We start from the raw sequence: 24,380 nt of genomic DNA on the forward strand, positions 1-24,380 counted from the left end.
GAGATGAACTGTTATTGATCTCGTTGCTGCAGCTCTAAGATTGAGTAATTTCCTTTATTTTAAGTATAAAGTGAAATTAATAAATAATAATAATAAAACATAATTTTTTTTAAAAAAAGAAACAGCTTTATCCAGTGACAAAATTAATAAATAACTAAATGGCAAATGAGTTGAAAGGAATTAATAATTGACAAATGAAGCGCAGTTTGTGTTTGTTTGTGTACTAACTTCAGCGCAGTAACCTGCCACATGCATTTGATCTAAACCAGTTATTGTCTAACCACGTAATCTGTGACCTGTTTCCACCTGCGCTGCCAGGTAAGCGATGAACCATTATTAAAAAGCTGGCAGGACCGGAAGCTGTGCCTCCGGCTGGAGCGCGTCATGCTCTGCCGTGCGCCGTCAGCAGGTGGCGCGCAGACACAAAACGCTCCCGCGGTGCGTTTCGGGATAAATGACTCAATTATGAGCGCGGCGCCCTCCCCTCGTGCTTCCCCCCTCACGCGACACGCCCCGCTTTGCTGCTTATGTCAAAACTTTTATTTTGGTAACGGCACATGGCATCCTGAGCTCGCCCCGGTGACACCGTAGCGCGCGCAGCCACAGGTGGCGTTCATGCGCGCCACCGGAACATCTGAGAGAGCAGAAGGACGAAGAGAAAGGAGTACGGTGCTCCCACACTGACGAGCGAACCCAGAAAGCCGCTTTCTGCTGGTTTGTGCGCACTTTGGAGGCAGTTTCAGGCTGAAGCGGGACCTGCTGTCTGCTGGGTGAGTTCTGACGAGGAGCGCGCAGAGATTTGAGCGAACAGGTGGAGACCGCACCTGAAATCACGCCACACTCGTCTTGGTACGAAAACATCGCATTGTTAGAAATGTCTGGATGTTCATAAAGTATTGTAGCTTGTTCAAGATTTGATTAGACTGCCTGGATGAAGCTCAGTTAATCAGAACTCTGGTGGGTGAAATGTTTATTTGTTTGGAGTCCATTTTCCCTTTTTTTAATTCTTATATTTCTGTTTGGACCTTAAGCGTCGTTCTGTTTTTTAATGGGTGATTTATGATGAGTTAATTGTAGTAATTAAACCTGAAAGGCTCGCGCCAGTTCATAAAAAGTGTGGGAACCTCGGGGAATGCAGTGAAGCCTCGCTAAATTATGATTGATGCCAAGTATGTACGCGGTTTAAGCGTGCAGTGCTTCCCACATAAGAGCCGTGTTGACTAATGGTGCATGATAGAAGTGGAAATTGCAAGTCAGTCTAAATGAACAGAAAAAGTTGAGCCCACACAGAGCGGCACCCACTGAAGACCCTCCACCCTGTCAGTGCGTCCGTCTGCAGGAGAGCGCGGAAGGTTATTTTTGCGCATGAAGCAGTCGGCGTGATTTACGGAGGAGCTGGACCAGGTGCAACCTCGGGGCACTTTAAGTCATTATTCGTGTCACATTAGTTCAAATGATGAAGCTGCTGTCTTCTCTCCTCTTAAAAGTGGCCTGCTGAGGGTAATGACTGAATTAAGAGGTCCACTAATTCAAGTTCAAGCCAGCTCTGTGGCTTTAACGTCTCCACCCTTCAGAGGTGTGGAGACATGGCTGTTCCTGCAGCTCACTTTGTCAAATGTTCAGAGATAAACAGATCTGAGCTCAGCAGGTGGGAAAAAGTGTTTCTCAGGGTTCATGAATAATCCAGAAGAGCCCCAGTGGAACCTCATATTCCCGAGCCCCGACCGCTTGCTGTTTGTGTACCCTCCCCATTGTGCCCGTGCCTTTCATGTGCTGCTCTACCTTTCCCTCCTCTCACTTTATATTGTGTTTGTTTCCTGATGGCTTTGCTGTTTTTTAAGAGAACATGCTGCTGTGACTCAGACAGGATAGCGCTGGAGCCAGAAGCCAAAACAGACCACTGTATAATTTTGGATGGAGCAAAGTGGTGACTTTTCAAGAAAAAAGGCCAGCTGGTTACCTTCTAATTCAGGGAGAGAGTTTTTTGTTTGTTTTACAATCTCATTGAGGTTTTAGCTGAAGCAAAAGAACAATTTAGTCTTCTACTTATGCTAAACACTACTGTGCTGTTGTGTTTGTTAATTCATTTCAAGGCCTCTAACAGGCAGCTGCTCTCTGTGATGAACATGTGTACAGTTATTCAGGAAGTCTGGGTGATGGGAGTTTTTTTGGCTGTGGTTTTCAGTTTTTCGCTGAGACAGAAACAGGATGGTTCTGACTGTTCTTTCATTCACGCCGCGTCAGATGGAGAAAGAGCCGTTTCTGAGGCAGAGGACGTCTACAGTTTGAACCAAAAAATCTGCTTCTCAGCAAGCGTTAAACACACTTCTGAGTGATTTGAGGTGCACTGTCGCAGCAGTGCCTTTCAGGAGCGTGCATGTAACCAACAAAGTGGAGGTTGTTGGTGTCTTTGTGATGGAGGCCTAATGGTGCATGCAGAGGATGTGGTGAGCCGATCTGATTGAGGAGTCTGTACAGTGTGAGCGGCAGTAACATGATCTCCTGATGATGATGATGATGATGCAGAGGGAGATAAGTGGAGCCAACACCACAGTGTCCTTGTCTTGCTGCAAACCTCACTTCACACTGGACACAATCCAGTCCGCTGTAGCAGCGCTGCAGCAAGGTGGTAAAAGAGACGACTGGTAGAAATGGCCTTTGTGTCCTGCAGTAGATAAGATTACCTTACATTACGGCATGAAACCCTACAGGAGCATGCACCCGAAAAGGGAGTAACCTACAAAAATTACAGGTATGGCTCCATCTGTAATTATTTCGATGACACATCCGCGATTAGCTGTACATATAATGAGACAAAAACTCATCCACCAACACCCTTTTTTGACTTCATTTGTTATTGTTTGATATTTTCTCATCTCCCTAGTGACTGCAGCTATATCTGACCGAATGGGTGTGATTTGGAGAATGCCTAGAATGTTATTCCACTCTGCTCAGTCCAGGGAGAGGCTCGCTCTCGCATTCTTCTCCTTATTATTCAGTGGGTGTGTGTGTCCAGGTAAGTGCCGACCTGTCAGGGTACGGCATGACACGCAGGGCAGAGCCGACAGCAGACGGCATCGCTGACGACGGCTGTGGAAAGTTCGCATGGTTGTATGGCCACCAGCGAGAGCCGTGACAAGCGTGATTCATGCCGGGAATATTCCCCCGCAGCCACAGTGGTGGATCTGAGAGAGAGTGTGTCTTCGCACCGAAGCTCAGCCAGAGCTTTCGGTTGATCATCTGCTATTTTCATCAGCCCTTATTCCAGCATTAGCCTGCTGGAGAGCCAGAGCTTGTTCATTTCAGTCCAGTGGATTTTGGCCCAGAGTTCAAGGAGAGGAAAACAGTCTCAGTTGAGGAGATTCAGGGAAGAGGTGAAGAGTTGACGTAGGTGGCCAAGTTTGGCTGCGAGATGCTTTATTATACAGAGCTTTAGTCTGCTATCTGCTCGTTTGATTTCCTCTGCAGTGCGCATGGTAACAACTTGTTTTTCCGAATGTTTCATTCCTTGGACTAAATGAGGTGTTAATTCTTATTAGCTTGGTTAAGCATAATGATGGTAATGGTTTCCTGAGATGCACATATTTATTGGTTGCCGTTTCACTCTGCATGTCCAGCAGGCCGTGCATTCTTTCCATCTGATGCATTCATTCAGTTTTCAATATTGAACACCAGCTGAATCATGAGCTTGGCTGCTGGTTGCCATAGCTGTGTTGTGGTGATCTGCTCATCAAAGTTACTGACTCATCAGACGGAGTTATCATAATTTTTGCCACACTCCAGGAAATTACACACACAGTTTCAAACTTGTTTTCGCAGGTTTCACTCATCCAGCCCAAACTACCCATAACATTTAATCATTAACATGCTTAATTTTAAGATTGCACATAATTTAGGTGTTACTGTGTGTCTGCTAGCTTCAGCCTTAAATGAAACTTAGGCTTAGAGTTCTCTACTGAGACTTGTAGCATGTGTCTTTTCTCATGTCTAGTCAAAGTCAAATAACAATACTTGCAGTTATGCTCACATCATATGCACCAAACACAGTGCGACGTGTGTTTATATATATGTGTGTGTGACAAAAGAGTTTAAGCTCTGCTACATGTTCCGCTGTACAAGCATCCACACGACAAACATTTTCATCTTTATTCAGTTTGTCAAAGAGATATGTTATGCAAAGTATCAATAATAATATATCAGCCATTTATTTTAGCTTTGCCAAACAGTTAAATGTGTCCTTTTAATTGATCCTTTAGTTTTCACCACAAGCACAAAATGTGTTTTGAAAACCTTTTGCAAATGAAAGCCTTGGGGCTCTCTGCGTGTTGGAGCAATTCTTGAAATCAACATTTGGAAAAGGCCTGTTCTTCTCCTTCATACCTCCGATATCTCTTTTGCCCGTAGGAGCAATCTCTCATACATGTGACATGTGCCAGAAGGCCTTTAACATGTGGAGCACAGTGTTTCCCACAGATTTACATTCTGTTTGTGATGATTGCCAACGGGGCTGGTCTAATTATTATTATTATTATCAAATAGTGCTGTATATAAGACGCGCCGCTGCACATGTTTTAATTGCCTGGTACTTTTCTGACAAATAACTGAACAATATGTACAGCTCGACTGCTTCACGCTGTGTCAAACAACAAAATATACACCGTGCTCCATTGCTTCGCTTTGTACAAGTAACTGCCAGTCGCTTGTCCTTTTTTGGCTGCTCCAAGCACCTGTACTGTAATAGCATGAATAGATGAACCCAACTGGTGGCTGCCTTGACCGGGTTTCATAGATGACGACTTATTTTGACTGCAGTTATCCTCACCAGCTCAGCTCCTTTCATGCTAAGAACATGCACAGACTAAAACGATCAGAGTTACCATGAATGCATCAGGTCTTGGACAGATGTGTGCAGATGCTGTCATGATACCAACCATTTGTGGTTGATCCGGGGAAAAGCCAACAACAATCCATTTGTAGGTTTTGCAGCTCTTTTAGGCAGCGTGACCCTCTGCTGGTGCAGTGGTGGAGGAGACCTGGTGGTCGTAAAGCTGAAGTGGCTCACCTGGCATAGGTGCTTTGTGAGATGCACTGAGGAAAATCACATGTAAACACAAATTTTGGGAGATACGGATATGACGTCGCTAATTATAGTTGATATTTATGTGTTTTGTCTGATCAACAATCCAAACCCTGAAGATGTTTGGTTCACCATCACACAAAGTGGAGAAAAGCACTAAATCAGCAGTTAATTATGAAATTTGGGGCATTTTTGCTTGAAATATCACTGTAGCCATAATTTAGCTGATTATTTGATAAATAAACTCAGTGCTACAAAATAGTAGAAACACCTCTTGTAATGCACTTCAACAGCCTTCAGTCTAAAGTTAAATCAACACCTCTTAAAACAGCTTTAACCCAAACTGAATCTAGGATGTAGGGTTTACTGCAGTCCGCATAAAGTGGATAAACCCGTGTAGGAAATTCAGACTCTGCCTGTCGAAGCCTGTCAAACTGGACATGTCGCTCTTTGTCAGCAGGAATGCAAACTTGTCCATTGTTTTTGGTGGGAAGTGAGAGTATTTCGCTGCACCTACAGCCCCGCTTTCCATCGCGCTGACCTCCTGCTGCGCGTCCGATGCTGCCCTGCGAGCCACAGAGATGACTTCATGACTAGAATTCTTCTCATTGTGTTGGCCGTGCTGAACGGTAATGCCAGGTTGGCGTGGCAGCAAAAGCAGCGAGATGTCACCAGAACAGAATTCACCTTTTATGCGTATTGGCAGCCGCCCAACAGCACTTTTGTGTGATAGTGAGGTTCCATCAAACTGTGTTCAGCACTTTGCTTTATGTGAACAGCAGTCTTAAAACCTCATCAGTGGCCAATTAAGCACAGCCCATGAGTGTGCCAATTATCCTCACCACCACTATGTTGCTTTTCTTCTCCGCTGTTTGTCTGCTCTGCCGCATTCCTTCACCACCCTTTCACTTTGAGTGTTTTTATGATGCGAGCAGTGAACGTTTACGCAGAGCATTAGCAGGGCGCTCGGCTGATAATGGCCGCTCTATGGGAGACGCCGCAGAAGCTCATGGAACTAATTGACACCCCCAAAGGCTGGGAAACTTTGGGGCGGCTGCTCCCTGTCATAATCACAACTGCACTTATTTCTGGAGGCCACAGCAATTAAGAGACCCCTAATGATGGTGAGCCCAGTAACCCTGCTAATTGGCCCAGACTGTTAATAACTAACTGGGTCTGCACTGCGTGTCCCAAACACTTGTGGAATGTGCGTCCGATGAAACGGGCCAGTGTTCGGAGGGATTTAGGGGAGTAGCGTGGCTGATGTCCTAGATCCACTTCACTGCGACGCTTTCCTTGTTCATCTGCGTTATGCAATGTTTGTAATCACTGGCTGGCTTTTATTATGTTATTTATGGACATTGAGCAAGATTTTAATTTACATTCCACTGTTGACCACAGTAAGTATTTCTGTCCACACTGTCTGATATGCAGCGCTTTGGATCAGCTTTCAAGTATGACAGTAGGCTTGAGCTCATCAGATATTAACCTGTGATTAACTGATCCAGAGGTGCAAAAACATGGCAACCCTGTAATTGGCATCTAAATACACGTTTTTGATCTGCTAAATGTTTCCATGCTTCTGGATGACTTTCTTTGAACTAAAGCGTGCATGAAAACATCCAAATTAAAGTGCAGTTTGTCTTGATGATGTGGGAAAACAACTCCAGCACATCATTGTGCCTCTGCAGGAAAGAAATGTCAACTGCTGTTTGGAAGTTCTGCATTTACTGTCAAAGGTTGATGCAAGACCGAGCTCTGTTTGTGTTGTGAGTTAAGCAACAGATGATGTCAAATTGTCTGGGTGTAGACGCTTTAGTTTTCGAGAGGAACAGTCTATACTTAAAGTAGCTTATGTCATTGTCTGCATGTGCACCTATATATTACTTACAGTAAGGTTTTCTCAGTGAGAGGGCTTTCAGTCACAGATCCAGCAGCTGTGTGTGTTTGCACTGTGCAGGCGTTGATGTGTTTATGAACCTGTGAGCGCTCATCCCATCATCGCTGTACGCCACGGAGATCTGTGTCTCCACATGCAGTCACACAGCAGGCGAGCTTCATCTGCTGAGCTCAGTCTCACTGAACTGGCCGTTGAATCGTAGCTTGTCTTCAAGTGGAGATGATTTAAAGTGTGTTCTGGCCCAGTGATATTTTAGAAAATAGTTTAAATGCTAATTTGAGTTGATTATCTGAATACAGTGACAGTGGTATAAAATACTGCTTGAGAGGTTTCTTAAGATTGTATTGAAAAGGTGTCATGTTTTGTAACCCACCCGCTCCCCCCGCAGCACCTCGCTGAAGGAACGTTATCATCCTCGTCGTGCTGTTTGTGTCAGCAGTGATGACGCCGATAACCCGAGGAGAGCTCGGCGCTGAGCGACTTGTTGATAGGAACGTTCAAACACAGCAGTAAAGCATGCAGGTGTTTTGTCATGAAGCACCTCGAGTGGAGCGACGTGAAGCTGGAAAGCCGATAATCATTGCAAGATCAGCGGAGATAACCTCGCTTTTAACACGGTGTTTACTCATATGGATCCTCGTTTTAGTCTGCGCTGATGAGCTCATGCGGAAGGTTTCGCACGCTGCTGGAGAAAATCTGAGTGACACAGACAGTAGCACACACCACACTGTCATCTCCAATTATAATTCTGCAACGTGGAATATTTTGACAGTACTGATTAAAGATCTACATCTGGGGGATCTGCCTTGTCATGTAGCTCTACAATAATTAACACAGTCAGTATCTTCAGCCTTTACAACCACACAATGTTGTTCACATGAAGTGATTTGTCCCATATGGAAAAGACGAAAAGAAGCAAAAAGGCCCGTGGACGATGTCAAGATATGATTTGTTCTTCATAACGCTGCATTAATGCCATTCCAGACAAAAGCATCTACAAGAGAATAGAACAATCAGAACCCCTCACATGGTTTCAATACTGATGGCGTCTCCAGTGAACTGATGTTAAACACTGGATTTACAGCTTTACATTCACAAACTCACAACAGACTTTGTGGAAAGCAGAATCTGTACATTTTTGTGCAAACCTTACCCATACAAATATAAAATACCCGCTAAATGACTACAGATTTATGCCACAGCCGAACATTTTGACATGTTTATTTATACAGCCCGTTCCTCTAAACATGTCTTAAAGGGCTACCATACTGCATGTCATATATCATGCAACAGCATTGTATACTGTAGACATATACATTAAACACACTGGTCACAGTGCTGAAGCTCCTTTGGACTATTTGTTTGCGTTTGTTCTCCTTGTCTCAAAAGGGCATTTGGATTTAATGAAACTCTTTGTCTTTGCAGGCACTTTAGCAATGTTAGTCATGTGTCTTTGGTTTCAGATTCCTCCCATTCCTATTTTCTGCGGTTACACAATTATGTCAGGGGGACTTAGGCCAGTGAAAGTTGCTGGAGATGAAAGGCGGCTTATGCAAACGTTCACCTGTTGATCTGATATTAAGCCTCGCCAGCAGAAAGCATCTCCTTCATGCACGTGTTTACACCCCACATGTTCCTCATGCTCACTTTGTCCCTCTCTTTCAGGGTTTTCACACCACCGTGTTCTGACCCGATCACTCCATGGAGCTGACGGTGAACCTTATCGGCCCTTCGCCATGGGGCTTCAGAATATTTGGAGGAAGGGACTTCAAGAAGGCCATAACTGTATCAAAGGTACTCGCCGACAGCCGCCATGTTGCTGAACCTCGTCACACCTCGTCAAACCGTATCCTCTGTTTTTGCGAAAGCACAGTCTGTAATGGCATGTCATGCAAAGTCAACTTCCTCCTCACTCCGACTCTTTTCTTGTCTTTGTTTGTGTCCGTGGGCTGCTTCGTACCTATTTCCTTCAGTGCTGAGCCCGTCAGAACAGAATGGAAGCAGATTACATTAGAAGGAAACCACTGATTACAGTTACAGTGGAAGTTGAGGTGGGAGGTGAGGGGTTCCTGACTCCAGAGTGTGGTATGTGAGTGTGGGTTTATGGTTCTGTGCTAAATTGCATGCATTACCGCTTGCAGCAGTAAACTGCACTTAAGCACAGCATTTATTATTTATGTTTTTTGCTGTTACTCTTAAAAAGAACAGGGAAGATGGAATAGAGGAAGCAGAAATGTTTACCACTGTAAGCAGACAGCAGACAGTAAACACCACCAGGAAACTCGGGCTCGGACTGACTTCTGTCAGTTCTGGCCACTGCACATCCTGGCCCTGCATCACCACCTCAGCCTGGCTGTTTTCCAGTGAGACGTCCCCAGTAGCTCCTCAGACCCATTAATGATAAATTATGGCAAAACCGTGGCAGGGTACCAGTGCTTCACACAAACTTTGACTTCAAAAGCGTTTATTGTTTGCCCCCTCTTGACAGCTCATGCTAGAAAAACAGGTCTCCTCGTGAATAATGGACTCTAAGTCTGATTTTGTTACTGCTGTCCAATAAACACCAGCATGTTTGCTTGTCTCAAATATCAAAAGGGTCCTCTGAAGTGACAGGGATTCCTGCTTCAGGAGAAACTTCATCACTGAAAGTTGTTGGCAAAGCCCAGTTTGAGAAATGGCTCCCCCACAGCAGTTAAGCAGGGTTGGACCATCTGAAGTGGCTGGCACTTGGCACGGAGACAACATGGGTGCCCTCTTTTATTCTTGTTGGCCTGAATGATAGCTCAGCCCTGATTCACTCTTGTACAGACCCTAGAAAAGAACCCCCCCCCCAGCTGCTCTTAGTTTATGTGAAACCAGGCGTGTCCTGATCAGAGAAGGCACTACAGCGGGTCACCACAGCAACCCTTAATTGCCTCTCGAGTGGGCCCACAGACATGGCACCTCTGCCCTCGTGCTCGGCTAAACTGACAAACATCCTGCTGACTGGCGTTCTCTTTGCATCCATTTTTCCTCCAGAAATGTAAGAATGAGGCTTTCATCCTCTCTGATTGGCTCTTTATTTATTTTGGTTTGCATTCTTTGTTTTATTGCCTCTCTCTGCTTTTAACTGCGAGGCGAGCTCTGTTTGTGGCAAATGTCGTACTTCTCTAAAGTGTAAGCAGCACTCCTTATTTTGCCTTTTGTCTTATTTAGCCTGTGCAGGAAACGAGCTGAAAGTGGTGGCTGAGACGTTATGTTTCGCCCCATTAGTGTGGAATTCCCTCTGATGTGGTGCTATAGCATTGGCTTTGACATGCGGTGAGGCTGGTTGCAAAGGTCAGGCCCAGTCAAACCATCAAGTAGTGTCACACTAATGACTTCTCCCCGAGGGTGTCATGAATCTGTCCGCTGTTGACCGGCGCTGCCTCATTCCATGTGTCCGGATCACTGTGGTGTCTGTGGGTATTTACTCTTGAGTGTTGCAGAGAGACATTTGGATTCAGAGTGTGGCAGAAGTGTGAAGCAACTCAACACCTTTTCTCATTTACTCATGTTGTGATGCTGAATATCGGCAGCTGACAAATTGTCCACGCGGCCACACGTTAGCTAAAGAGCTGTCTATGCTTGCCTGATGATCCATAAATTGTTCAGAGAAGCACCTGGGGCCAGCGACAGGTAACTGCAGCTCATTCTTCTCTTCAACAGGTCAACGGGGGCAGCAAGGCAGAGCAGGCAGACCTTCAACCTGGCGACATTATCCTTGAGATCAATGGGGAAAACACGTCCGACATGCTGAACGTGGAGGCCCAGAACAAGATCAAGAACTCCAAGACTCAGCTGCAGCTGGTGGTGGAGAGGTACGCCGGCCTGCAGATCTGATAAATATTCCTACTCCCATGACTTTATGTTGGATTTACAGCATTAAATTATGTACAGTACAGCGCCATGGGACCCTCTGAAGCATAGTTCTGCATACTGATATCTTAAATGTCCAAAATGTCCCCAAACGCCTCAGCTTCCATCTTCCCTCACACTGTTTTTAACGTTTATCATGCAAGCACAAACAAAACAAGTGATTATAATCAGGGGAAATGCCAGCATGTCGGAGAGCCACGCAGTTCCTTTCCCTCGTCCTCCTTAATAAACTCTGTTTTGAGATTTTCCAAGACCTTGTTTGGATGACAGGGAGTTGGCCACTACAAAGGTTTTCCTTTGAGCGAGTGCCGCTGTTGGCTGGCAGTTTGATTAAAGGTCCACCCAAAATCCTCATTTCTTGTCACTGTTGCACCTCCTCACTCTCTTTCTTAGTCTTTCTCTTTTATTGCAGCCAGACACACACACACACACACACACACACACAGACACAGACACACACACACACACACTCACACACACTCACACACACTCACACACACTCTCACACACGTGGGCTTTCACACGCTTCCTCCTTGGATGTCCTACGTCCATGTGAGTGAATTTTTCCCTGCTGACCTCATGTCTCCCACCAAGCCAGAAACAACACCATTACTGCTTGCTTGCCCAGCACAGTGCCACTGTGTGGCTCTGCCATGTCTTTAATCCCACTCAGTTCGCTGTCATTGCTTTTCAGCACCGACACTCTTGTGTACTCCACAAAGCTCCTGTCTTGATGCCACTCATCAAGCATTTTACCTGCTCTCAAGATTTTTTGGACCTGAGAAGCACAAATCTGTAATGCTTCATTTCTTCACTGAGCTGCGAGGGCTCCTTTTAATTATCTGGTTGGCTGGTTGATGTGGATACTGGCCGTCATCACACAGATGGTGTTGCGCGCTGGAAGAAGCTGGCTTCAGCTCGTCCTACTGGAGGAGTGTTTTCTTTTAGGTGTGTCTGCTGTATACAGTCGCAGTGGTTTATTGTTGGTGCATCCAGCGACATGTTAATCCCAGGCTTTGCTCACTGGGGTTATTTTTACATCACAAAACAACCACACCATCACTGTCTTGTCATTGACCCTTAACGCTTTTTAGTCAGGCTTTGTTCGCAGCTTCTTGTTTGGGTTTCATTGTTCATTGATGCCTCGCGGATGATGTCACGGTGGCTAAAGCACTCTGTGAACCTTTTGCTCTCTCTAATGGAGTTAGGCGAGAGAACTCATGGGTGTTGCTTTACCACACATCTATACTGGCCCCTCTTTGATACTGAGATGCTGCAATGAGCATAACTCATCGCATCTATCGAACACTTACTGTGAAAGTGCTACGACAAACGCCGTATGAACCTCACTGCAGCTGTTTGAGGTACACTCAGTAAAGCAGCAGAGCTCGGTATCAAACCTCAATAGGAAAGTCGACTGGGGTCAGTTTTATTTATATTGGCCAAAATCACAAAAAAGCATTTTAATATAAAAGGAAATCAAAACATGTTATTACATAGACTACTAAAACATGTAAAGTAGCTAAAGTTGGCATTGGATTTCTGATTCGTACCGTTCTTGTGTGTCGGCTCGTGTTTGGACAGCAGTGAACATTTGAGAACTTTGGGTTGAGGAATTTTTAGAAAAACATGATTGTTTCTAAAAATAAAGCAGCCCGCTGAAAAATCACTTCAGGAACATCACAGAAACTGAGGTATGACACAGCACTTCTGTCCAAAAGCTTCTGTCTCGTCATATATACTGGTGATAGCTTGACACACCGTCTGTACCTTCGCTCTGGATTTGACTCCTCTTGAACTCTGCTCTGTGTTTTTTAATATTTCATTCTCAGAAAGGAGAGATATTCTTACAATGCACACATGTGAAGAATCTGCCTCAGGCGGGTTAACTCCAGGTCCCCTCAGACAGCTGTGAACAGCTTGTATCAGCAGAACGTTTCCAGTGCTGATTGATGCCAGTTTCACATCCCTGTGGTAGAAAGTCATAGTTAGCATTTTTACCAGAAGCAAATTCTTCCTCTGTAAAGGAGACCTGTTACCAGAGGTTACAGACTAAACCATGCACTGATCTGATCGCTGCGTCTCATTGTCTAAAGACCGCAGCTTCCTCTGGTGTTCTGATGTACATGGTAGAAAGTTTAAACCTCAAGGTGCTCCTAATTCAGAGCAATGAGTTTTTCAGACCTGCCACATTATCTCTCCTACGGGAAGAAATGTCTTACGGCTGCTGTATCAGTTTTCATCTTCGTGCCATCTCTCTTTTGTAAACAGCATGTGGAGCCTGGGCCACGAGAGGTGTGTTTCTGGGTGATTTACCACAGGCATCCAGGCCTTCCTGTGTGCCTCATTACCCCGGGCTCAACCCAAAGCCAGTCAGCCGCTGGCCCTGCAGCCAGGGGGGCACTGTGTGTTTGCATTGGCACTTCTACTGCCCAGATTTCCCCTCCAAATTCAGAATGTGTTTTCTATTTAAGACAGTAAAACAAAAGTGACTAGTTGGAAAGACGAGATCCACCGAGAGAGTATTTTCAAAAGGGGGACAGAGTCTTCAGTGCATGCCTTCTGCAGTAATCTCTAAGATTGATGGGAACATACCGATGGATGCTCGCCAGGACATTTACAAAAGGGACATCCAAAAAACGAAGTTCACTCAGACTTATAATCCTTAAAAAGGCTTCACTTTTTCTTCACTCAGCATTTTAGATCAGTTTTAAACAACTTTCTTATTATTTAACATAAACTTCCTCACTGGCTTTATCCCATTTGCTATAGCTTGAGAGTGAAACTTAACTTTGGGTGGTCAGACATTATCCGTGTTCACAGTCGGTTGATCTCTGTGGTTTTCTGTCTTTTAAGACCTGAACCTCCCAGCCCTGGACAGACCAACGGCATCAGCACCCCTGAGCAGCTCACCGGACGCTTCCAGGTCAGTGCTGCAGCTCCACAGGAGTTTAATCTGTCTGCAGTTTGTGTGATTACTGGATTCAGCAGAACTGTGTTTTCTGTATCTGTTTGATTCACGACAAGTGGCTGCTTTATTTGGAGGATGTGGTGCTGCTTCATTTCTACTAATGCATGTATCGCACATCTGTTTCTGACATATCTGCTTAGTTCACTGTGCTGGAGGTGGAAGCGAAACAAGACATTGTAATGATTTAATACTTGTTCCTGTGTTTCATTGAGATCATGAGTCCCAAAGCACCACCTACAATACATGACATACTGAATACAAAATGTGGAGGCTTGTTCAAAGATATGTAACATTTACTTCTGTGTGCTGACGTTCTCACAGTTGGACTTTATGCTTCTCAATTAAGTCTTTCACTACTTATAAGGCAAAAATTTTGTTGTAAATATACAAATTATGTTCAACATAGACAATCCTGATTACAAAAGAAGTTGGGATGCTGTGTAAAACATGAATAAAAACACAGTCCAATCATTTGCAAACAAACTGTGTACAGTCATGTTCACAAAGTGGTGAACCTCGCTCCATCCTCGCTTGTGAACGACTGAGCCTTTCCAGGACGCCCCTTTCATTCCAATCATGATACTATCACCTGTTACCAATCAACCTGTTTACCTTACTTCCCCAGTCTTTAGTTGCTCCTGTCCCAACTTGTTTGAAACGTGTTGCTGTATCAATTCAGAATAAGCAGATATTTACAAAAATCAATGAAGCTGATGAGGTCAAACATTAAATATATTGTCTTTGTACTGTTTTCAGTTGAGTTTTGGAATTGGCGTTGCACTAATGCAGTAACTTGTTTTTTAGGAGGCAGTAATAGTGAGTCGAGATGAGAATCAGAACTACAGAGAGTACACCATCTCCAGCCCTGCATCGCTGTCCCCAGGACCTTACTCACCAGATCCTCCTGCCAGCCCCGACGGGAAGAGGGAGAGGCTGACACCCACCACCAACAAGAGGTAGCTCACTTGCTGTATTGGGAATCAGCATGATGGCATTCAAGCATGCAGATCAAAGGTGTTTTTTTTATTGCACATCTGATAGAAATCAGTCACACTGATTGGCTGCAATGCATGTTTGATGACAAGGAGGTCTTTGAGGCAGATGGGGTTGGCCCAGTGATGAAAAATATTGCTGTAAAGATGATGATTTGCACATGTTTTATATGGTCCTATCACGCAGCCCTAGATGCCCTCCTTTAATGTCAGTAAAACTGTGCAGTGTGAATCCACTCTGGACCACAAAGTTTGGAATTTACCTTAAAAAAAACGCTAAAAACGCTGAATCTTCAGTGTTTGCTTGCAGCATTTTGGCCAGATACTGAACCCTCAGGGAGCTCGTCCACTCTGTGCTGTTGATGATACTTAACCAATGTTGTAATGAAAGTAAAGGATTTTACAGTCTGAAATCACACACAGGTGATCTGGTTACTTGTAAATTACAGTTTGGACAATCAGCCTGAAAGATTAGACTAAAAAGAAATTCTTTCAGCATGAACGGGGTCCAAGATAAAGTCTTAGGACGTTTTAGAGCTCCACATTTCAGATGGACAATTGAGTCTTTTTCAGAAACCCGTCCATTCACGGCTTAAATGGGCTTACATCTGGACAAAAGGTTGCAACAAGTGCTCTCTTGACTCCACAACAGGCCCAGAGTCAATAGGTATGGGAATAACAGACAGAAAGTGGAGCCATGGGATTGTACTGTAGTAACAAAGGATATGCACAGGATATCACATTCCACCGTTTGCATTCACTGCAACAAAAGGCAGAATGTGGAAGGTTCACCACCGACTCTCTGAGCGCGGCCGTTTGTTGCCTCTGCAGGACAACTTTTAATAGGTCAAAGTTTAAAGTCAACGTTTCTCCCTCGTCTGAAGCTTCCTGCCCTGCACACACCTGATTTCCATCTCATCGTTAATTTCTCAAATTTGAATTTGTGCAGATGCCCACAGTGACCTGCAGGAGTAAAATATGTTTACTCATGAGCAGGGTAATACAATCCTGTATCACAGTATATGTACTTTTATATCACAATGTTGCTGTTTATCATACTGGATTTGGAAGGTCAGGTAAGGTATGATGTATTCATCTGTCTCATGGTGTATACCGTCATGTTGCTCAGCCCCAAAATCACTATCTGTTGTCTTTATGTTACAGTGTCCAGCTGCGCTCGTGGTCTCCAGAGGACAAGAGTCACCGGCTGTCCAGACCGCTGTCACAGGTTGGTTTCTGCAGTTAGTTTAAATCAACCAAATCCTCCATTTATTCTTTTGTATGTTTTCAGCCCCTGCAGTCAAGAGCTGTCCACCGTTTGTTGAGCGGCTAACTGTAACTGTGCTAAAGAACAGCCGCTGAATTCCAAAAATAAAACATCTTTAATTAGATGGGAAAATTGGTTCTTCGGGTGCTTTCACACCCAACATGTTTGGTTTGGTTAAATGAACCCTGGTGTGTTTGACTGGTTAGCCTGGTTGGTTTGAGCTGCTGTGAAAGCTTTTAACTGAACTCTGCTACAGACCAAACAACCAGAGACCTTTGAGAGGAGGTGGTCTCGATCCAAACCCTAGAGTGGTTCGTTTGTGATGGAACATAATCCAACCTCGACCTGATTTAGCTGATCTGCAAGTTTGAGCGAAGCGGCTCCAGTAGCCAGGTGTGCTTTATCGAGGTCAGACCTGGACCAATGCAATGTAGTACTGTGTATGTGGCCAGCGATCCTCCTTCAGGACCTCCTTGTGTTTACGTTCCTGCTCCTACCTTAGGTCTGAGAGGAAACCCAACCAAGTGGAAAACGCACCAAGTTCACCAACTCATCAACTGATTCAGACCAGAGCAAAGAAAATATATATGTGCAAACACCCTTAGTGAGCATTAAAATTATGGTCCTGTCCAACCAGAAATGAGAGAACAGTGTCTTTGAAGTGTCTCTGCTGTAAAAAAATGTTTGCTATTTCTCTTTTGAAGATTTCCTGAGTATCATGGCACGTGCACAAGGTTGGGATGTAGGAGTAGTACAATATACATGACAGATGCAATGTTTAGATGAATGTTATTCATCCTCACAAAGTCAATCTGTATTCTGTAGCTGCAGTTTTGGATTGCTTGCTCAGTACAGCTGGAGGTTTTGTCCTCTCGTCTGTGTAATAAATTAAAGAAAAACATTTGGATTGTTAGCCTTGCCTTACCAAAGGTTTGTGGACTCCAGTGTACTGTATGTGGGCTCCACAGTGGAGGCAGGATCCAGAGAGGGTTTGACATTTTTATAGCAGGGAGTGGATAAACTTCAAAGGTCAGTCTTTGAAAAATATCTGACATTAAGCTGAACAGCAGTCTGGAGCTGTTTCATTCAGAGACGGCTGCATGGAAAAAAATGATTCCTCTCTGTCAAAACAATGGCCTTAACCTTTAATTGTCTGAATGGAGACTTGTAAGAGATAAAACATGGGAAGTGAGTAAAATACAGACTTGGGGTTATCATGAGACTGCAGCTAAACTGTGCTGTGCTTATTTACCATTCCAGCAACAAAACCAAGAAGGGGACTTGGGCGTCTGGAAAGACTTCAGTGAGTTAAAGGGAGAAAATGTTGTGGGAAAGTTCATCACAAGCTATTTCAGCTATGCCTACATGCTTCGTCTCAAGCGTGGGTCCCGCTGAAGATAGAATGTGTGAGCTGACAGAACAGGAAAAAACATACAAGACCTTTTGTAATGGCTCAACGAATTCCAGCCATTTTTATAACTCTGGACATAAAGTTAGATAAATATGCAGAGGTTTGAACTTCAAAACATTCATGCGTTCTTTGGAAGAGGCCACTGGCTGAGAAGATCCTTTTTTAAAATTTCTCCTCGAGTTTGGGATTCTTTGTGTTGTTTACATGTTAAATGGGATTCAGATGTACTGTCAGTCACAGCGGGGTCCGGTCTCTGGGACCGGTGGCTTACGTCAGAGTAGATTTGATCTGTTCCTGGGAGCAAGATGCACCGGTCTGGCCGTGATGTAACTGGCGTCCGAGTGGCTCATTTGAGGATGCCGTCATTACTTTTTCTGATCATTTTTGTAGAATGCTTCAGTCAGTCGTGACCATGAAATCTGGTCCCAGCAAAATATAGTCTTTAGGAATGCAAAAGTCCCTCCTAATAACTAATTTGATGTGACTGCAAAGCCACATGGCATGTTGTCTCCCTCCAAGTTGTTTTAGGGCAGGGCGGGTGTGTAGGCTGTCTCTGTGTGCAGACATGAATCAGCTCTCTGACTGGCTCGCTGCTTAGGCTCATTCAGCTGACATGAGTGTGATGTGTGATGTTCATTTGGACGCCTCAGGGAGACAGTAGGCTGGACTGGAGATGATAAAGTTGTCTCGCGTCAGATCCTTTACTTCTGGAAGTGAAGTTTTCTGCGCTATGGATTATTTGGCTGAGAAGCAATTTTAAATTCACATATTTCAAATTCCATCTTGTAAGTGTTGGAGGAAAGTTCTGATATAATAATAATAATAAATCTGGGGCGTCATTGACAAAGGCTGCTTCGGTTGTTGCTGGAAACCTCCAGTAAACCAGCAGCAGATGATTGCAGCGTTCTTGAAAGCTAATAATAAACAAAGGAGTTAGCACTGTAGCCTAGTCCAAGCCCATTAACGACTTTTACACATGAAGATCACGTCACTGCTCAGCCTGTGGGAAATCTAGGATTCAGTGTTGTTGGGTTTTGACCCATGCTCAGCAAAGTCAGAATATCTCGACCTCTCCTTTTTTAAAATCTGTCTCTTGTGAATGCTGTGACAGTGCAGTGCTAAATTGCCAGAGTGCCGCTAAAAGCGTCTTTAAAAATCTTAAAGTTTAAGCTGCAAAGGGTCCGTCACACCTGGAGAATGGTCCAATAGTCTGAACCAGCTCATGCTCCGTTCAGCTTGATGATATTACATTTTATCATTGTATTATTTCCCACCGAAGGCTTTGTAAGCCTCTACAGATGCGGATGTTTTCACCATCAATCCAAAACCACATTCAGAAACCCGCTGTGGAGTTATAGTGAGGCTGCGGCCAGCAAACCGTGGTGGAGCAAACTTCCGTATTGGCCTACCAAGAAACACATTAGGAGCTGTGTTGTGGCCGAGAGCTCCATCAGAGAGCCCTGAGGAATGAACGCGCTCCTGTCATAGCCGTCCGTATGGGCCTGCCTCGCATGCTTGTGGTATTTATGGAGTCGCCCGTTCTCCCATTCTCCATGCCATATTTAAATTTACCCCTTTCTCTCATTTTTCTGATGTTGGAATCCGGATCGTCCTGTGGGAGACATCACATTCCTTCTATCTCCTTCTACTCCAGCGTCAGCTTTGCCTTTTTTGGCTTTTTTTTTTTAACTGTTCACTCGGGATCTCTGAATTAATATCAAGCTGTATGTTTTGAGAAGACTACAGTTTCAGATGTTTAATCACTGCTTTGTCCGCCCTTTCTGTTCCTAAAGCTGATTTGGATTGCTTGCTCTGCCTCCTCGGCCTGACAGCCTCAGTGTTTACCATCATCCAGCCTATTGGATGAGAGTTTGGGGTTTTGGCTGACCCCTTACTTCAAGGGATGTCTACCCTGGTTTTAAAGTGGTGACGAGCCTCCCGCCGCAGCGCAGTGATTAGTGAGTGGAGTTCTTTCAGAGGGCTCGGTGGGGAAATGGCTGGGAAGAGGCCCGTCATGGGCACACTGTGTATTATGCTGCTCGGGCTGGCAGCAGCACAGCAGCCCAGTGAGCGCTAAGATGTGGAGCCTCCATGACAAGGGCCTCTGTCCTCCCTGAGAGGTGCAGAGTGCTGCTGTATCAGGTGATCAGCCCCTCTGAAAAGCTCCTAAAAGGCTTTTCCACCCCTGTTTTGGCTCCCTGAGTGAGGAGAGTGGGATGCGCAACAGGATCCCCCATTTTCCAGGGTGTTGGATATCCTGAGAAAAAGCCTGCGCACAATAGTGGCTGTGATGGCAGAGGCTGTTGAAGGCTGGTGCTGCTTTTTCCCTCACGTCACAAGGCCCGCCGTTGTGTGATGGGAGCTGGAAGAGACAGGGTCGTGGTGGAAAGGAGTGGACACCGGGGAGCATGCTGACATTCCCAAGCTGTATTTAAGGCCTCACACTGCTCTGCTCAGCCCGGAGGCTCCTGAAGCACAGCAATATCCTCTGTGCCTCATCATGGAGGCCAAACTGCCTGCAGCACCACACAGAACACATGTATGATAATATGCAAAGATCAGAAGTGCATGTTTGAAAACTGACAATGCAGTTGTTGGCTTTTATTTAGAAAAGGCTTTCACTTGAATGCACTTCATCCTCACTGATGGGCTTTTCTCCACATTTTTACATTGCTGTGCAAGTTTCCTTTGGGTCAAGAATGTCTGAATTGACCTTTACGTTCCCCAAAGCATAAACTCTTGGCCAAGGGAATGAATGTTTTCAGGAAATCTATCAGTACATCTTGACCATGTTCTAAAGGGTAGTGTTGAATAAGGAAAGTGGCCCTTTAATCAGAAGGTGTAGGCTGCAGGAAGCATTCACTCTATTAAAGTGTCCTGAAGCAACATTCCCAACCTCCTGGCTCACCCTGACCTCCAACCTTCATTGGAAGGAAGACAAATGCAAACAATAGGAATCAGTTCGTAAAGCTGTTTCCATTAATGTTCTAAATTAGCACTGATGCACTTCATTAGGTGCAACTTTGTACCCTGTAGTTTTGTTTTGTCAAGCCGTGATGTGACTGGCCGTGTTTATGGAGTTTAATATCTATAAGCTCACCACCATGACAAAAGGAGTAAAGGCATCCTAGATTCCTTGAAGCCGGGCATGAGATTGTGTCTGAGCTGGCCGGCCACCGTCATGATTCAGAGCATCTGTTTATATCATCAAGAAATGACCACAATGGGATCTCTGTTACGATGCACAGGGCCAAAACCAAACTGCTTTGACCCGTCACCGGGCCATTAGGACCAGGCTCCATGTCTGGGTTTGTAGTTGCTGCGCTTTGAGGTTCTTGAGGGTTGCCGTAGCGGGCTGCAGGATCCTGTGCTGGGATAGGGTGGTAGCTTTATAAATATATCCTCCTGGTGCCGGATGGCCAGCTGCTGCAGGGTGACACTCAGTGTTGGCCCTGTGCAGACCAAACTTTTCCTCTTTATGCTAAATTGGGTGCCGTGGCCTTGGCTGCATGACATGTGTCACTAAACTCTTTATCCAGAGAGGGCAGGGTGAGTATCCATCCATACCTCCCATACGCTTCTCTGTCCACCGTTCTCCTCACAGCAGCCCAGCCTGCCTGCCAGCGGCTGACTTTGTCCTGCTCTATTCTGGAGGCTGCGGTGGACTGGAGTGCAAAGCTGCGGTCATCACTTTGGATCAGAAATGGTGACTTGGCATACAGGAATAGAACTAAGTTTATGTCTTTAAATGGAGTCAAAATGTAAAACTTTATGTTGCACGCGATGTTGGTTGCAGATTGAAGTTATTAGAAAGTCTTTCGTCTTTAGAAAGAGTGGAGACGTGTAGAGGTAAATGTGCTTCACCTGTAGCTGCTTCTCCTCCAGCACTAAATGCAGACATGCATATCTTTTCCTTGACGATGATGGCTTGGAATGATGTTCTATTTCAGGTCTGACATGAGTGGGGCTGCTGTTTGGTTTGGCAGCGCTGTGCTGCGCTAAGCCAAGCTGGTGTCGGGGGAGCGGAGCTGGCTGTGGCCGCGGTGGAGGGATGTTTTCTTCTTCTTTTCTGCACAGTGAGCTCTGTGACTGGACAGTGTGAGGTCTTTTCACGTGGACTCGTAGCCGTTAAGCTCGGGGTCCATTGTGGCCGCCGTGCAGGCAGCGTGCCTCTCCTTGTCTCCGCTGATTGATCAGCACGCCTGTTTTTCTTTCCCCTGGAGTGGAAAAGCAAACTGGGGCACTTTTGATTCCCCGTGCTTTCCAGGCCCCCTGGTGCACTCATGGGGACACTCAGCCCTGCAGGTTTATGGGGAAATATTGGCCGGGAGAGATGGGTCTTTTTACTAGTTGGTGCTGTTTACGAAGGTGGTCGAGCGGAATGTCAACATTCCAGAAGTTGTTGTGAAGGGAACGACGTGTATAACTGCCCCTCAGTGTATTCATGCCAGCAAAAACAGACATGTCAGCATTTATTCCCCTCATTTTGCACAGGACAACACCTACACTTTAGGTTAATGGCTGCATTTGTTGGTCATAAATCATAATTGTGAAGCTGGTAAAATGGCATCTGCAGTTAATGCTGAATAGTAATTCTGCTGCACTGAGACAGCGTGCATGCATGTCTTGCTGACATTTGAGATTTATGTTTTAGCCATTCACGGAAATTCCAGTAGAAATATGAGTATTACTGTATTCCATCATGTTGTATTGCATTATAAATCAAATACCATGTTATACAGTGGAGTCACTGTACCTCTGTGTGAAACCAGAGTGAGCCGTGCCAGGTGGTTTCTGTCTAATTACTGCAGTTGCAATGCAATCAGGCTCATTAAAAATTAGAGCTTTATCGCTTCAATGGAGGGATTTTCACCAATGAGCTGTTAAATGCAGGACCTCTAAACTCATTATGCCAATTTTGATCAGTTGGTTTAAATTCAGCTTCTTTTGTTACTGTGCTTTTTTGATGCCTATGAAAAGGAGACCATAAATTAAAAGTATCATGAAGTCCAGCGAATTTTAGTCCAACCATAATGAACTCCAGATGTCTAATGGGCTTGATATGCTGCTCCAGTCGGAGCCTTGTGGGGAGTTTAATAGGGATGAAAAATGTGTTGCTTGTAGCGCCCTTCGTGGATAAATAAGCACTCAGCCTCGAATTCTCTCCTCATTGTGTCTCTGACTTTTGGTGGCAGTGTGGGTGAGTGCCTCCCTCAGACCACCTACACTACGATCACATGAGACGGCTTTGGCCTCAGGGGTCTCAAAGTATTTACTGTGCCGTTACAGTTCACACACACACACACACAATCAGGCTCATCCACATTGATGGTGTGCTGAGTTTTAGGGATTATGAACAGCACAGTGCAGAAAAACCAAACTTTTCCTCCAGCATCCAACTCTTCAGTGTGTCTTTTTGCACTGATACTGAGTTTAGATCAAAAGATGGAAATGGCAGTCTCACTGGCACAAAGTTGAAACGACACACAGCTCTGTTTGAGCTGACAGTGGCGACACACATAGTGAATCACTGTCTGCTCACCGTCATCCTCTTGTCTTCATCTCTGCTGCTCATTTGGCCTCTAATCTTGCACATATGGTTTATATCTGTCTGATGGTGTGTGGCGGCAGTGAACGAATGGAGAGAGGCGGAGGCATTCGCACTGGCATCACATAGATCTGTCACTTCATTCCATGTTATTGAATGCTGCACAGTCTAAGCCCGGGCCAAGGATTTTTATGTAGGAGGCATCATAGAGGCTTGAGAAGATTAAGCTTAACTTTTAAAACTCGCTCAATATAATGCGGGATGGACCGAATACTGTATATGAAGAGTTCTACATCCCTATCTCAAAAAACTTAAATTAAGCATGTCCTAAGGTAAGAAACTAGATCCTCTGTACAGCTTGCGTATATTAAATGTTGGACTTGAAAATACATATGTGGAGGAGAGAAGATGGGCTTATCGCTTGAAGCAGCCTCTATAGGAGATGCAGCCAGTCTGCACCCATCACCTTGAGTCATATCATTATTCCAATCAGCAGCAGACCTTCCATAAAGCAGCTGGAGAGGGATATGAGGCGATGAAAAAGGTCAAGAATGTTAATGATGTGCATTTTGATATAAAACGATGCCCCCTGTTCAGCCGTATGTTCTGTTTATTTGTTTGAGAGCGCGGACACAGTAATGCACCATTGCTCAGACATAATTACAGGGCAGGGTCCGTCAGTGACAGTGGGTAACGAGCAGCTTACCGGCAGCCTCAGGTGTTCGCTCAGGACCTCCACCACTGCACCCTGCTGGATAGGAAACAGTGTACGCAGCTCTGATTATTACCCAGCCCAGGATGTCTGTCCCCCCCGCCTCATTGCAGTGCAGCAGTCATGTCTGTGGTGGAGACAGTGAATGAGCAGTTATAGCACTTTCTTGCAGCAGCACCAAGCTTCCCAAAATAAAAGCTCCCGTAGGCATCACTCCTGTGCGCTGCTGGCCCGTGCCCTGTAATTGAAGCTGCAGGGTGGTAATGATGATGATGCAGAGTGGCTTGCTTGGAGCCAGACTGAAGGCTCCTCCACTGGCACTGTCCCCAGCGTCTCCCGTGGTCCTTGATCTGAAACAGCTGCCCTCGCTTCACTTCACCATTTCCTGTTTGTTTGTGTCTTGAAGTGGCCAATCACAGACGAGAGGCTTGTTTTTGTTTGAGAGCCATTCTGTTGCATTTTTGACGCTCAATCCGCCAGTTTTTCCCCTGCAGCACTGAGGCTCTTCTTGAGCAGAAACAAGTCACAGTTGGTTATTGATTCACTTAAATCAGATGATGCCAAGTTAAGTCATCCAAAAATGCTTTTTAGAGCAACAAAGGACA

At 45.1% G+C, this 24,380-nt stretch overlaps 1 protein-coding gene across 4 annotated transcripts in view; it reads left to right on the forward strand.

Annotated features, from left to right (window-relative positions):
* Positions 1–541: 541 nt before the first annotated feature.
* Positions 542–24,380, forward strand: part of pdlim2 (PDZ and LIM domain 2 (mystique)) — a 34,392-nt gene continuing 10,553 nt past the window's right edge. The window contains exons 1-6 of one of the 4 annotated variants that reach the window (XM_076731879.1): positions 542–770; positions 8,643–8,771; positions 10,665–10,816; positions 13,731–13,800; positions 14,650–14,801; positions 16,002–16,065. In XM_076731879.1, coding sequence (XP_076587994.1) covers positions 8,679–8,771; positions 10,665–10,816; positions 13,731–13,800; positions 14,650–14,801; positions 16,002–16,065 — 531 coding nt within the window. In that variant the 5' untranslated portion in view covers positions 542–770; positions 8,643–8,678. Of the gene's footprint in view, positions 850–2,628; positions 2,753–8,642; positions 8,772–10,664; positions 10,817–13,730; positions 13,801–14,649; positions 14,802–16,001; positions 16,066–24,380 lie in introns of those variants that run through there. The other 3 variants (XM_076731880.1, XM_076731884.1, XM_076731883.1) reach the window with 3 other exon arrangements.

The sequence above is a fragment of the Chaetodon auriga genome, chromosome 5 (genome assembly GCF_051107435.1).
Source record: "Chaetodon auriga isolate fChaAug3 chromosome 5, fChaAug3.hap1, whole genome shotgun sequence".
In the NCBI taxonomy this organism is placed as follows: Eukaryota; Metazoa; Chordata; class Actinopteri; order Chaetodontiformes; family Chaetodontidae; genus Chaetodon; species Chaetodon auriga.